Source organism: Oncorhynchus nerka, linkage group LG15, assembly GCF_034236695.1.
Source record: "Oncorhynchus nerka isolate Pitt River linkage group LG15, Oner_Uvic_2.0, whole genome shotgun sequence".
Taxonomy (NCBI): Eukaryota; Metazoa; Chordata; class Actinopteri; order Salmoniformes; family Salmonidae; genus Oncorhynchus; species Oncorhynchus nerka.
Genome location: NC_088410.1, coordinates 89,679,235 through 89,693,695, shown reverse-complemented (window position 1 = coordinate 89,693,695; position 14,461 = coordinate 89,679,235). Strand labels below are relative to the sequence as shown.

At 42.6% G+C, this 14,461-nt stretch overlaps 1 protein-coding gene across 1 annotated transcript; it reads left to right on the top strand.

The window, feature by feature from the left end:
- Positions 1-3,113: 3,113 nt before the first annotated feature.
- LOC115143499 (immunoglobulin-like and fibronectin type III domain-containing protein 1) lies at positions 3,114-14,096 on the top strand. Its single transcript, XM_065002016.1, has 19 exons — positions 3,114-3,239; positions 3,642-3,741; positions 3,964-4,005; positions 4,090-4,134; positions 4,244-4,430; positions 4,802-4,915; positions 5,070-5,232; positions 5,428-5,700; positions 6,685-6,809; positions 7,084-7,225; positions 7,428-7,721; positions 7,914-8,210; positions 8,327-8,506; positions 8,700-8,828; positions 9,021-9,329; positions 9,517-9,602; positions 10,184-10,376; positions 12,062-12,358; positions 13,756-14,096. The coding sequence occupies exons 5-19, from the start codon at positions 4,311-4,313 to the stop codon at positions 14,094-14,096; spliced, it is 3,063 nt and encodes a 1,020-aa protein (XP_064858088.1). The 5' UTR covers positions 3,114-3,239; positions 3,642-3,741; positions 3,964-4,005; positions 4,090-4,134; positions 4,244-4,310.
- Positions 14,097-14,461: the final 365 nt, after the last annotated feature.

The window sequence follows — 14,461 nt, the reverse complement described above, 5'->3', positions numbered from 1 at the left end:
CCTCTCTGCAGATGACTTCGTCAACCATTTTGAAAAGAAGGTCGACGACATCCGATCCTCGCTTGCTAAGTCAAACGACACCGCTGGTTCTGCTCACACTGCCCTACCCTGTGCTCTGACCTCTTTCTCCCTCTCTCTCCAGATGAAATCTTGCGTCTTGTGACGGCCGGCCGCCCAACAACCTGCCCGCTTGACCCTATCCCCTCCTCTCTTCTCCAGACCATTTCCGGAGACCTTCTCCCTTACCTCACCTCGCTCATCAACTCATCCCTGACCGCTGGCTACGTCCCTTCCGTCTTCAAGAGAGCGAGAGTTGCACCCCTTCTGAAAAAACCTACACTCGATCCCTCCGATGTCAACAACTACAGACCAGTATCCCTTCTTTCTTTTCTCTCCAAAACTCTTGAACGTGCCGTCCTTGGCCAGCTCTCCCGCTATCTCTCTCAGAATGACCTTCTTGATCCAAATCAGTCAGGTTTCAAGACTAGTCATTCAACTGAGACTGCTCTTCTCTGTATCACGGAGGCGCTCCGCACTGCTAAAGCTAACTCTCTCTCCTCTGCTCTCATCCTTCTAGACCTATCGGCTGCCTTCGATACTGTGAACCATCAGATCCTCCTCTCCACCCTCTCCAAGTTGGGCATCTCCGGCGCGGCCCACGCTTGGATTGCGTCCTACCTGACAGGTCGCTCCTACCAGGTGGCGTGGCGAGAATCTGTCTCCTCACCACGTGCTCTCACCACTGGTGTCCCCCAGGGCTCTGTTCTAGGCCCTCTCCTATTCTCGCTATACACCAAGTCACTTGGCTCTGTCATAACCTCACATGGTCTCTCCTATCATTGCTATGCAGACGACACATAATTAATCTTCTTCTAACATCAAGGCGGTGGCCCGTTCCTGTAGGTTCATGCTCTACAACATCCGCAGAGTACGACCCTGCCTCACACAGGAAGCGGCGCAGGTCCTAATCCAGGCACTTGTCATCTCCCGTCTGGATTACTGCAACTCGCTGTTGGCTGGGCTCCCTGCCTGTGCCATTAAACCCCTACAACTCATCCAGAACGCCGCAGCCCGTCTGGTGTTCAACCTTCCCAAGTTCTCTCACGTCACCCCGCTCCTCCGCTCTCTCCACTGGCTTCCAGTTGAAGCTCGCATCCGCTACAAGACCATGGTGCTTGCCTACGGAGCTGTGAGGGGAACGGCACCTCAGTACCTCCAGGCTCTGATCAGGCCCTACACCCAAACAAGGGCACTGCGTTCATCCACCTCTGGCCTGCTCGCCTCCCTACCACTGAGGAAGTACAGTTCCCGCTCAGCCCAGTCAAAACTGTTCGCTGCTCTGGCCCCCCAATGGTGGAACAAACTCCCTCACGACGCCAGGACAGCGGAGTCAATCACCACCTTCCGGAGACACCTGAAACCCCACCTCTTTAAGGAATACCTAGGATAGGATAAAGTAATTCTTCTCACCCCCCTTAAAAGATTTAGATGCACTATTGTAAAGTGGCTGTTCCACTGAATGTCATAAGGTGAATGCACCAATTTGTAAGTCGCTCTGGATAAGAGCGTCTGCTAAATGACTTAAATGTAATGTAAATGTCTTCAGTTTATTTTATTTTTACCTTTATTTAACTAGGCAGTTAAGAACAAATCCTTATTTTCAATGACGGCCTAGGAACAATGGGTTAACTGCCTGTTCAGGGCTGACCGACAGATATGTACCTTGTCAGCTTAGTCCAACGCTCTAAGCACATGGCTACCCTGCCGCCCCTTATCTCAGGGTACCACTGTGCATTCACAATGGTATTCATGCAATATGTATACAAAATCAACGCAGTTGATAGGTAGGTTAACCAGTTAGCCAACCATGGTACATTAGCCGGTTACGCTTATTGGTTAAATGGTTAATTTGTGTAATGTTATTTTAGCTTGCTGCTTCATATTTATTGAACCAAGCAAGTCAGTTAAGAACAAATTCTTATTGACAATGACGGCCTACCCCGTCAAAACCCTAACCTGGATGATGCTGGGTCAATTGTACGTCGCTCTATGGTCGCTCTCACTGGTTGTGATACAGCCTGGAATCAAACCATGGTCTGTAGTGACACCTCTAGCACTGAAATGCAGTGCCTTTAGAGCGCAGTACCACTCGGGAGCCCCCTGTATGTTGTATGTCATTCCAGGAGCACAGTAAGCTAGATGGTGTTTGTTAAGCGATTCAAAAATATCTTATTGGACATTCCTACTTGGTTCACAACTTGTGCCAAACAAAAAACAGAATCTTGTTAACTTGATTTGAAATACATGTTCTATTTCAGTAGCAGAGAACCATCTGAAAATCTGGCAAAACTGCTATCCATAGCAAGATGAAATTCTTCAAGAAAACTAAAGACGAGGAGCCAACTGCTCCAGGGCAGGGTAAGTCATATATTTCTTTTCTAAACTGATGTTTTAAAAAAAACATATTTATTTAACTAGGCAAGTCAATTTAGAACAAATTCGAATTTACAGTAACAGCCTACCAAGAGGCAAAAGGGACAGGGGCTGGGATAAAAAATGAATAATGTAGGACAAAACACACATCATGACAAGAGAGACACCACAACACTACATGGAGAGACCGAAGACAACAACACAACATGGCAGCAGCACAAACATTACATGTTTTCTAAACATAATATACTTTTTTTAATCAAATTGTAACTAATCAATGTAAATGTTCATATAACAATGAATAAATCAAGTTTCTTTTCGGTTTCGGATTATTCCTGTAAAACTATTGTCATGTACTGTATATGTGTATGTTGAATCCTGCTCTTTGTCCTACATCCCTCTAGTGGCAATCAAAAAGAGATCCAGAGTCCCTGGGGTCATGATTACACAGTTTGTGGAGGAGCTTCCTGTGGGCATGACCACCCCTGATTTCACCCTCAAACCCATCGCTTTGACTATTCAGGAAGGTATGGTTCATATATCAAACCACAATGACAATGTGAGATTGTACTAAAGTCTTTAAATTGCAAATATTTTCTTGGTCCTTGCTTGAAATTATACTGAGTTGACATTAACTGTGTTTTATTGCATTATTTTATAAAGGGAAATGTGCTGTTTTCAAAGCAATTGTGTCTGGTAATCCGACACCAAGTGTTCATTGGACAAGAAGAAATGGAGAAGTAACAGAACCAGAGAGATACAAAATTGTATCTGATCCAGCCACGCCTTATGAACACTACATAGAGGTGAGTCAAACACTAGTATTGGAGAGGAGCAACAATTTACAGTGACACCTTTTTGGTATTTCTAAACAACCTCAATGGATCTGAAACAACCTGATTTCCACCTTACGTAATAGCAACCAGAGGGCGGAAAAAACAATGTTGGCTGCAATGAGGACTAAAAGAGAACCTCAACATCCACGTTAGCGAGCGATAAATCGCTGGCCAATGTTGACTGCAATTAAGATCAGCTGTGTTATTTTAGATCAGCTGGTTACAATTAGCCCAGCTCTTTTACAAACATATATTTTTTCACTGTGGCCGTTGTTCTTCTTCTTTGCCTTCGTCCCCAATCTGGGGTCACTTAACTGAGGCTAACAAATTTTGTTCCAAATGGTAATACTCTTGCTTAATTTGTGTTCACAGATGCCGGAAGTATCTTCAGAACAAGCTGATACCTACAAATGCTTTGCCACCAATGAGTATGGAAAAGCTGTGGTCACCGCTAACCTCAATGTAATTGAAAGTGAGGACACCATTACTCCTGGGTTGATACACGGCGCTAAACCCGGTTACATCTCATAACTGAGTCTTGAACAAGAGAAACATCATGTTACGTTAAATACTGTAGATCCTTAACAAAACACTGGCAGACACATATCCTCAGGATCTAAGCCAGACAAACTATAATTGATCCGATTGATCTTAATTAACCAAATCATCTAATGAACCATCTCTTGCCTTTCAGTGGGATATAAGAAGGGCAAGGCTATGAAAGATGCACGAGCAGGTCAGTCACTGAATTTCAATCACAAAACAAGGTTTTAGTGACATTAACTGTACAAAATAACGTAAAAGTTCAATCTCAATTTAGCTGCTGTGAAGCCACCTGAAGATTTCAAAAACTCCTAACAAAAGTGTAAGACAATACTAGAAAAATAATCAATCATAGCTAGGTTCTAGATCCTAATTCTACCATAATAGTTTTGACGCGTGAATGAGATACAGTTGTATTCTTCTTGTTTAAGGGTTGTAACATCAGACAAAGATGACAAAAAAGAGGGAGAAATCGATCCAAGGTTTTGGGATGTGTTGATGAGTGCCGACAAGAAAGACTATGAGAAAATCTGTGCTGAGTTTGGAGTCACTAACTTCCGCTGGATGCTGAAGACACTGAATGCGAAGAAGGTTGAGAGGGAGGAAGAACAAGGAAAGGTTTGCCTGAATCAGAGATAGTCAAAGATAATAAAAATGCCTGTATATAGCTTAAGTTTTTTTTTTACATTTTAGTAATTTACAGTAGCAGACGTTCTTATCCAGATCGACTTACAGGAGCAATTAGGGTTAAGTGCCTTGCTCAACGGCACATCGACCGATTTTTCTCCTAGTCAGCTCGGGGATTCAAATCAGCAACCTTACAGTTACTGGCCCAAACTCTTAACGGTTAGGCTACCTGCCGCCCAGCATTTACTAGTATGTGAAAGTGAGGTGTTTATTCCTCTTACATACACTGTTGTATTCCAAAATGAACAGTAACTGAATATCCCCAAGATCAATACCAGTGAATGTGTTTTTTGCTCCTACAGTATGTTGAAAAGCTCAGCAATCTGAAACACATTGAAGTAAAACCTGGTGGAGGTGCAGAGTTTGAATTTGAGATGTCGCTTAAAGACCCCAACGTCAAGATCTTCCTGTTCAAGGTGAGAATGGTGTGAAATACACAGTGTTATATGCATTGTAACAACAACCAAGCGGAACATGTTTGATTTAATTTTAGAATGACTAATAGGTGTCTTTACATTAAATGTGTTTTTTGTATGCATTAATTAAGACTGACAATGTGTTTTTATACAGAATGGAGTAATGGTTCCGTTCAGTGTCGAAACAGAAGAGAAGCATTTTCTGAAGAAAACGGGAAGAAAATTTACATTTGGCATTAAGGATCTTGCTGGAGATGATGAAGGATTGTACCAAGTGATGGTGGAGGGGGTACTTATCTTCTCAACTGACTTCAAAGGTGGGATGACTTCTCTGTTTAATCATTTCCCATTTCATATAGGCTAACAATCCCTAAGACCAACAAAATTCCCTCAGGTTAGCTGGAATGCAAAGATGAATGTCTGTTCAATATCCACCAAAACAAAAAAGGAACATGTCATTTTGTCATTTTGTTCCAGATAAAGTATTTCTTCCAAATGTGTATTTTATTCAGTTCCAATGGTGGATTTCCTGGTCAAAATTCAGGAAGTGAAGGCCACGGAGAGAGAGGATGCCGTGTTTGAATGTGTCCTGTCATCACCCATGTCAAAGATTCAATGGACGGGGAGGAATCAACCGTGTGAACAAGGGGAGAAGTTTGACATTGAAGTGTCAGAGGACATGCTCATTCATAGCTTGGTTGTGAAGGACTGTGCGAAACTGGATGGTGGTATCTATTCAGTATGTGCAGGGATCAAGTCTTGCAATGCCTTTCTTGTTGTGGAGGGTAAGGAGATGACGTTTCAAACACAAAAAGTGTTGCTAAGTCATGTGTCTCTTACTTGTGTATGGGCATATAATGTCAAATATATGCCACTTGTTAAGTAAATTGATCAATATTAATCAAACATTATCCATATCAGACAGTACAAATGCAAAACATTGACAATCTTTACTAACCTATAACTCTACCTATGTTCTTATTTGCCCACGCTCCAGTTGATAACGATCCAGCCACCAAGGGGAAAAAGAAAGTCCGCAAAACAACTCGAGCTGGTGGGGGAGAGGTAGACTTGGCTAAAATAGCTGCAGAGCAGAAAGCTAAGCTGGACAAAGAGAGAGATGAGAGAATGGAGTTGGCGAAGCAGATTAAGGCAGACATGGACGCTAAGGCAGCAGGAGCACCCGAACCAGAGCCGGAGAACAAGGACGAGAAGGAAGAGCCTGAGCCTGTGGAAGAGAAGGAAGAGCTTGGAGACGAAGAGATACCAGTTGAAAGAAGAACAAAGAGCCTGGAGACGAAGATATAACAGTTGAAAAAAAGAAGAAAAGAGTGAGAACAGGTCCACTGATCCCAGACACCATCATAGGTAAGAGGTTTCAAGGTGTTCAATGAAAACACATCCACTGATCCCAGACACCATCATAGGTAAGAGGTTTCAAGGTGTTCAATGAAAACACCTCCACTGATCCCAGACACCATCATAGGTAAGAGGTTTCAATGTGTTCAATGAAAACACCTCCACTGATCCCAGACACCATCATAGGTAAGAGGTTTCAAGGTGTTCAATGAAAACACCTCCACTGATCCCAGACACCATCATAGGTAAGAGGTTTCAAGGTGTTCAATGAAAACACCTCCACTGATCCCAGACACCATCATAGGTAAGAGGTTTCACAGTGTTCAATGATTTGTAATGTCCAGGCTACATGATGTAGTGTGCTACATCATCTTCCTAACCAATTGACTACGACTTGATGTATCCTCTAGACCCAGGAGTGCACTTTACCAGTGGATTGTCAGACATCAGTGTTAATATGGGCAACAGAGGTGAACTGGAGTGTAAACTGAGCAGTGAAAACTGTGAAGGAATCTGGTACAAAGATGGAGAAGAGGTGAGTTAGAAAACCGGAAGTAACTATAAACATCAGTCCTCAGATTTGATTTGGAAATCATAAATGCAATACTCTTCAAAAATTGAATCTCAAATCCAACTTGTTTTTGCCGTCTTGTTTAGTCAACTACTACAGCAGGTAAGTTCTGTTCAGTATGAAACTGCGAAATACAAAAATATTGCAGAGACGAAATGCAGGAAAAGTAATAATTGAGCTGCAACAGCGCATGCAGTTCTTTACAGGTCTAAACAGTACTTTGTTTGTTTCCTTCCAGATAGAAGCATCAGATGATATTGAGATGAAACATGATGGGGCCTTTCACAGGCTTATACTGAAGAACTGCAAGGAGGAAGATTCTGGCAAATACCGATTTGAAGCTGATGGACGTAAAACAGAATCCATGCTCATTGTAGAGGGTAAATGAATCCATCCATCCATCCATCTTTTTAAATAATTAATGGAAACATTGAGGCAGTTGAACTGAATTTCAATATCAGTATTGAGCGAAAGAAGCATTCTCTGAAGATGGACATGCAATGCCAAGTCAACTAAGATATATTGTAGCTACTATATGTTCTGTATTTGTGCTATTAAATGTATGTGACATCTGTTTTCCAGATCCACCCAGAGTAAACCCAGATGACCTGGCTGATTTCTCAAAGCCCGTCATAATAAAGGTTGGCCAAAGCGCTACCTTCAAGCTGTCTATTATGGGTCGTGACCCAATGAAGATCTATTGGTACAACGAAGGTGAGGAGTTGGTGGAGGACAAACACATCAACATTGAGAAGTCGCTCACACACAGTCGCCTCCTCCTCAGCAAGTGCCAGCGGAAAGCCACAGGAGAAATCAAGATCAAGATCAAAAATGAATGTGGAACCATTGAGGGCATATCCAGGTTGATTGTGCTGGGTCAGTGGGATGATTTTAATCTATTTGCAATGTTGCTATGACAATCCTTTGTGCTTGCCTGAATGAAACATCAGGGTGTCTCCACATTTGACACAATATTGGCAATACAGCTTCTAGCTTCATGCACAACATTACCTAGGATAACATAAGGCTAACTAAAGTATCATTATGCTCCCCTATATCTATTCACAGACAGACCAAGCCCTGCCCTAGGACCTGTGGAGATCATTGAAGCTTCTTCGGCTGTACTTGACTTTAAATGGAGGCCTCCCAAAGACAATGGTGGCTCTCCTGTGATCAACTACATCCTGGAACGACAGCAGCTGGGCCGTAACTCCTGGATGAAGCTGGGTCAGATCCCTGGAGAGCCCAAATACAGGGACACCGATGTAGACCATGGAAGGAAGTACTGCTACCATATCAGGGCTGTGACTGAGCAGGGCATAAGTGAAATGATGGAGACTGATGACATCCAGGCCGGTACAAGAGGTAATGCATAATATGTCACCAGAATGCAAAATTTAGCTGTTGAATTAGGGTTCTCTTTCTCCCAATGGAGGACGCCATCAGACCTCCAAAATGTACTTTTTTCCCTTGTTACCTAGCATATCCCGGACAACCTTCCTCACCCAAAGTGATCAGTGCCTTTGCAAACTGCATCAATCTAGAATGGGTTCCCCCTTCCAACACTGGAGGAACTAATATTCTAGGTTACCACCTGGAGAAACGCAAGAAGGGCAGCAATCTATGGGGTTCAATCAACAATGTGAAAGAGCCAATCAAAGGTGTGGCCATTTCAATAAACATTTTCAATACAAGTGTCTTTCCGTATTTGTTTTGTTCTAATTGCATTCCATTCCAGCACACAACCTGATTTCTACATTGCTGTAAATACAACCATACTGTCAAAGTGCTGAAACAACAAATAAATATTTTGATCCCTTCATTATCTATTTTTTGTCACACCCATACTTTCAGGTCAAGGGATTGCAGTGAAAGACGTTATTGAGGGAATAGAGTATGAGTTCCGTGTTGCAGCTATCAACATATCTGGTGCTGGAGAGCCAAGTACCCCCTCTGAATTTGTTTTTGCAAGAGACCCAAAGAGTAAGTAATCTGATCTGTTTCATTCTGAGATAGCGAGGACAAACTCTGAAAATCAGTCATCATTTGATAATACAACACGTCATTTGACTGGTAAATAAGGCATAACATTACAGTTCAAATATAAAGTCTGTTTATGAGCAGCTGTCGCAAACAGTATATTCTACTCACCCCTGAAATCATGTGTCCTTTCAGAGCCCCCCGGTCAAATCAATGACCTGAAGGTGACAGACTCCACCTACACCACCTTGTCCCTGGGTTGGACTAAACCCATAGAGGAGGAAGGGGTCCAAGATGAAGCCAAGGGATACTTTGTGGAGATCAGACCAGCAGCAAACCCAGAGTGGGACCGCTGTAACAATAACCCCATCATCATTACCTCCTATAACATTTTGGGTCTTAAGTCAATGGCAATGTACTGGGTGAGAGTGATCGCCACCAATGACGGGGGAGAAGGGGAGCCGCAAGAGCTGGACAACTACATCCTGGCTATGCCTCCCCCAGGTGAGTGACACCAATTTGTCAACATTGTTTTTGTCAAGTTTGTGTTCACAGTATCATGATAGTAGTTCTAAGACTGAAACAGAACAAAAACCTGAAACCTGGAGTGATTATACACATATTATTATATTTACATTCTTATTTCAAGCTTTATACGTTTCTTAAAATATAATTTCCTCATTTTTCATAGTGAGACCACATTTCACTGATCGCAAAATGAAGAGCTTCATGGTTGTGAGAGCCGGGAATTCTGCTCGAATCAACATCAACTTTGTGGTCAGCAAAATCTTGTGCATGTAAACAATGCCTTATTGGGTCTTACATCGAAATGACCAGTTTCTAAGGCAAATTACAGAACTCAGTCTGCTATTCCATGTAAGTGTGATACTCTGTGACCTAGAATGTGTTGCGATGGTGTAGAAATACAAAATCAGAGCAACAAATTCTGTAATGAAATGTGATGGATGTTAAAGAGATTCTTAAAAAAGTGGATTGCTCATTGTAGAAACATTCACTTATCCTTTTATTGCCGTGGGGTAAATCCTGGCCACAGAGTGATTCTTGGTAGTCTTAAACAAATCTACTTTGAAACAAAGGTATACGCCTCACACACATGATTATGTGTTAAAATAAAGACATCTGTACCATGTCAGATATACAGTATGCATTAAGTTTTAAGTTTGTATCCCAATATTACACTTTAAATACAGTATATCACAGAAGACTGAAATATTCGTCAGGTTTTTTGGAATATTCCATCCATGAGGCCAAGAATTTAGCTTTTGGTCATTGTCTGCAGGAAATGGCGACACTACCAAACAAACTCATCTGTCTATTTCTATGTTGTCTCTTGGTAGGCTTCTCCTATGCCAAACATAACGTGGCTAAAGGATGGGATGCCAGTATCAAAACTTGTAACCATTAGCAACTCCGATAATACATCCCAGCTCCTAATCTCCACATCTGAGCGTCCCGACACAGGAATCTACACCATCATCGTCAAGAACATGGTTGGTCAGGAGACCTTCAGTATCGAAATCAGAGTCACAGGTATAATCATAAAAGCAAGACATTCCACTAAATATTGACAGTGAGTGGTGGAAAGTGAGTGTTACTGACAGTGAATGGTATTGACAGTGAATGGTATTGACAGTGAGTGTTACTGACAGTGAGTGTTACTGACAGTGAGTGTTACTGACAGTGAGTGTTAATGACAGTGAGTGGTAATGACAGTGAGTGGTGTTGACAGTGAGTGTTACTGACAGTGAGTGTTACTGACAGTGAGTGTTACTGACAGTGAGTGGTAATGACAGTGAGTGGTGGAAAGTAAGTGTTACTGACAGTGAGTGTTACTGACAGTGAGTGGCATTGACAGTGAGTGGCATTGACAGTGAGTGGCATTGACAGTGAGTGGCATTGACAGTGAGTGGCATTGACAGTGAGTGGCATTGACAGTGAGTGGCATTGACAGTGAGTGTTACTGACAGTGAGTGTTACTGACAGTGAGTGTTACTGACAGTGAGTGTTACTGACAGTGAGTGTTACTGACAGTGAGTGGCATTGACAGTGAGTGGCATTGACAGTGAGTGGCATTGACAGTGAGTGGCATTGACAGTGAGTGTTACTGACAGTGAGTGTTACTGACAGTGAGTGTTACTGACAGTGAGTGTTACTGACAGTGAGTGTTACTGACAGTGAGTGGTAATGACAGTGAGTGGTAATGACAGTCTGTAAAAGATCACTACTGTGTTTATTATCTGCCATATGTGGCATGAGGGGTTGTGAGGGAGGGGTGCTGTGAGATTATTTAAGATACTATTTGAAGAAGTAGGGTAAGACATATTTTTGGAAGTTGGGCATTGACTCTGCTGTCCTAGCTTCAGGGGGAAGCTGGTTCAACCATTGGGGTGCCAGGACAGAGGAGAGCTTGGACTGGGCTAAGCAGGAGCTGCCCTAGGGCCAAAAGACCAGAGATGTCAGGACGGAGTGCTCAGGTTGGGGTGTAGGGTTTGAGCATAGCGTGAAGTTAAGGAGGGGAATTTCCTCTTGCTGCTCCATAGGCAAGTACCATGGTCTTGTAGTGGATACGAGCTTTGACTGGAAGCCAGTAGAGTGTGTGAAGGAGCGGGGTGACATGGGAGAAATTGGGAATGATGAACACCAAGCGGGCTGCAGCATTCTGGATAAGTTACAAGGGTTTGATGGCACAAGCAGGGAGCCTAGCCAACAGCAAGTTGCAGTAATCCAGATGGGAGAGGACAAGTGCCTGGATTAGGACATGCACCGCTTCCTGTGTGAGGTACGGTCATACTCTACGGATGTTGTAGAGCATGAACCTGCAGGAACGAGTACTGCTTTTAAGTTTGCAGAGAACACCAAAGTTCTTTGCACTCTGGGAGGGGGACACCGTGGAGTCAACCATGATGGAGTGGGCAGGCCTTCCCTGTGAGGAAGACAAGCTTGAGCTTGAGGTGGTGGGCCGACATCGAAGCTGAGATATCTGCCAGAGATGGGTTTCGCCAACTGGGTGTCAGAAGGGGGGGAAGGAGAAAAGTAGTTGAATGTCATCAGCACAGCAATGATAGGAGAGACCACGTGAGGATATGACGTGCTGAAGAGTGGTGTGTTCTGTAGAGTCTACTTTACAATAACAAATAAATGTATTACACTGTATGTGTAATATTACATGTACTGTACATTCAAATGACGACCATGTCTCTTTTACCTGGTTCCAGATGATCCCAAGCCTCCCGGCCCAGCGGAGTTGGAACAGAATGTTCCTGGAACAGTGACTGTGACCTGGACTCCCTCCCCAGACGAGAGGAGGGACGACAGGCTGCACTATATAGTGTCCAGACGTGACTCCGTCAAGCGAATGTGGCAAACTGTAGCCGACCACCTCTTCAACAACAAGTTCACAGCCCTCAACATCATGGCTGGACGAGAGTACTACTTCCGTGTCTACGCGAAAAATGACATGGGTCTCTCTGAGCCTTCTGAGTCGCCAACCTGGGGAGTGACCAAGAAAAAAGGCACGTTAAGATTGACACATGACATTGTTGATTATCCAGAGAGAGAATCATAAGTCACCCTCAAGAGGAAACCAAAACAGATGTTGTTGATTGGTAGTTACTTAAAACCTCACTAGGGTACGTGGGAACGCTAGCGTCCCACCTGGCCATCATCCAGTGAAATTGCAGGTCGCCAAATTCAAAAACAGAAATACTCATTATAAAAATTCATAAAACATACAAGTTTTATACATCGGTTTAAAGATTAACTTCTTGTTAATCCAAATACGGTGTCAGATTTCAAAAAGGCCTTACGGCGAAAGCATACCATGGGATTATCTGAGAACAGCGCCCAGCAGACAAATCATTACAAACAGTTACCAGCCAAGTAGAGGAGTTACACAAGTCAGAAATAGAGTTAAAATTAATCCCTTACCTTTTATGATCTTCATATGGTTGCACTCACAAGACTCCCATTTACTCAATAAAAGTTAGTTTTGTTCAATAAAGTCCCTTTTTATATCCAAAAACCTCAGTTTTGTTCACGCGTTTTGTTCAGTAATCCACAGGCTCAAACGCAGTCACAACAGGCAGGTGAAAAACCCAAATAGTATCCGTAAAGTTCATAGAAACATTTCAAACGATGTTTATAATCATTCCTCATGTTGTTTTTAGCCTAAATAATCAATAATATTTAAACCTGACAATAACGTCGTCGATATAAAAGGTAAACAAGAAAGGAGCACTCTTGGTCATGTGCATGAAAAATCTCTGGGACACTGTGGGGTCCACTCATTCAGAGTGGTATTACTCCCTCATTTTTCAGAATACAAGCCTGAAACCATTTCTAAAGACTGTTGGCATCGAGTGGAAGCCATAGGGAGTGCAATTTGAGTCCTAAATCAATGGATACAGTAATGGTATTCAATAGAAAACTACAAACATAAAATAATCCCACATCCTGGATGGATCTTTCTCAGTTTTCGCCTGCCAAATCAGTTATGTTATACTCACAGACATTATGTTAACAGTTTTGGAACCTTTTAGAGTGTTTTCTATCCAAATCTACCAATTATATGCATACCCTATCTTCTGGGCCTGAGTAGCAGGCAGTTTACTTTCGGCACACTTTTCATCCGGAGGTAAAAATAGTGCCCCCTACCCTAGTGAAGTTAACATGTTTGTCATTTAAAGGGGAGAAGCTACAGCACACTGTGGTCTGTGACACGGTTCTGAAAAAGGTCTCAGACCAAAACCTTGTGGTCGCAGAAGTATGATACCGTAATTTGAACAACATTTCAATGAGTTTCAACAGTTTCACATTTCTCATGAATAGGCCTAAACAGAACTAAATGAAGTCATAAAAGCAATTTGAACCACTAACTGAGACTTTCCCATATTATTTGTGTTTCATCTAGATAAGTTCTCAATGGCTTGCAGCTCAATCAAGAGCCTCAACTTTGAGTCAGCGCCATCATTCTTAGTTCCACTGAAAATGCACAGCACCCCTGAGAGCTACGAGTGCTACATGAGCTGTGCTGTCAGAGGGGACCCAACACCTCATGTCACATGGTACCGCAACAATATCAGCCTCAACACCAACACCAACTATCTTATCACCAACACCTGTGGGGTCTGCTCCATGCTTATACTGAGGGTTGGAACCAAGGACACTGGAGAGTACAAAGTCATCGCAGACAACGCCTTGGGCAGGGCAGAGTGCTCCACCAAACTCACAGTCAACGGTATAAAAAAATAAAATGAAAGTCTTACTGTGCTACATTGAAATATAGCATGTTAACATGATGTTTAAAATAATGTTTTTAAACTATAATCTGTTTTTTCATTATCTTTCAGAGTGAAGTGGTTCCACAGTCCTCCAGTTCTGCTTCGCAAAGACTGTCAGATTGCCCAGAGCAACCAGAAACACTGCAGAGAGCTGAAATGGATGTGTGTTGATTATATCCTTAGAGAGTAGGCATGTTCTTTAGTCATCTGGTAAAAGAAGAATATCAATAGTGGTTTGAGATACAGTAGTGTGTGTTGAAAGAGATTATGTAATGACTTATTCATACTGTAAATAGGCCTGCAATGAGTTTTTCCAACTTTTGTTTGACAAACTTG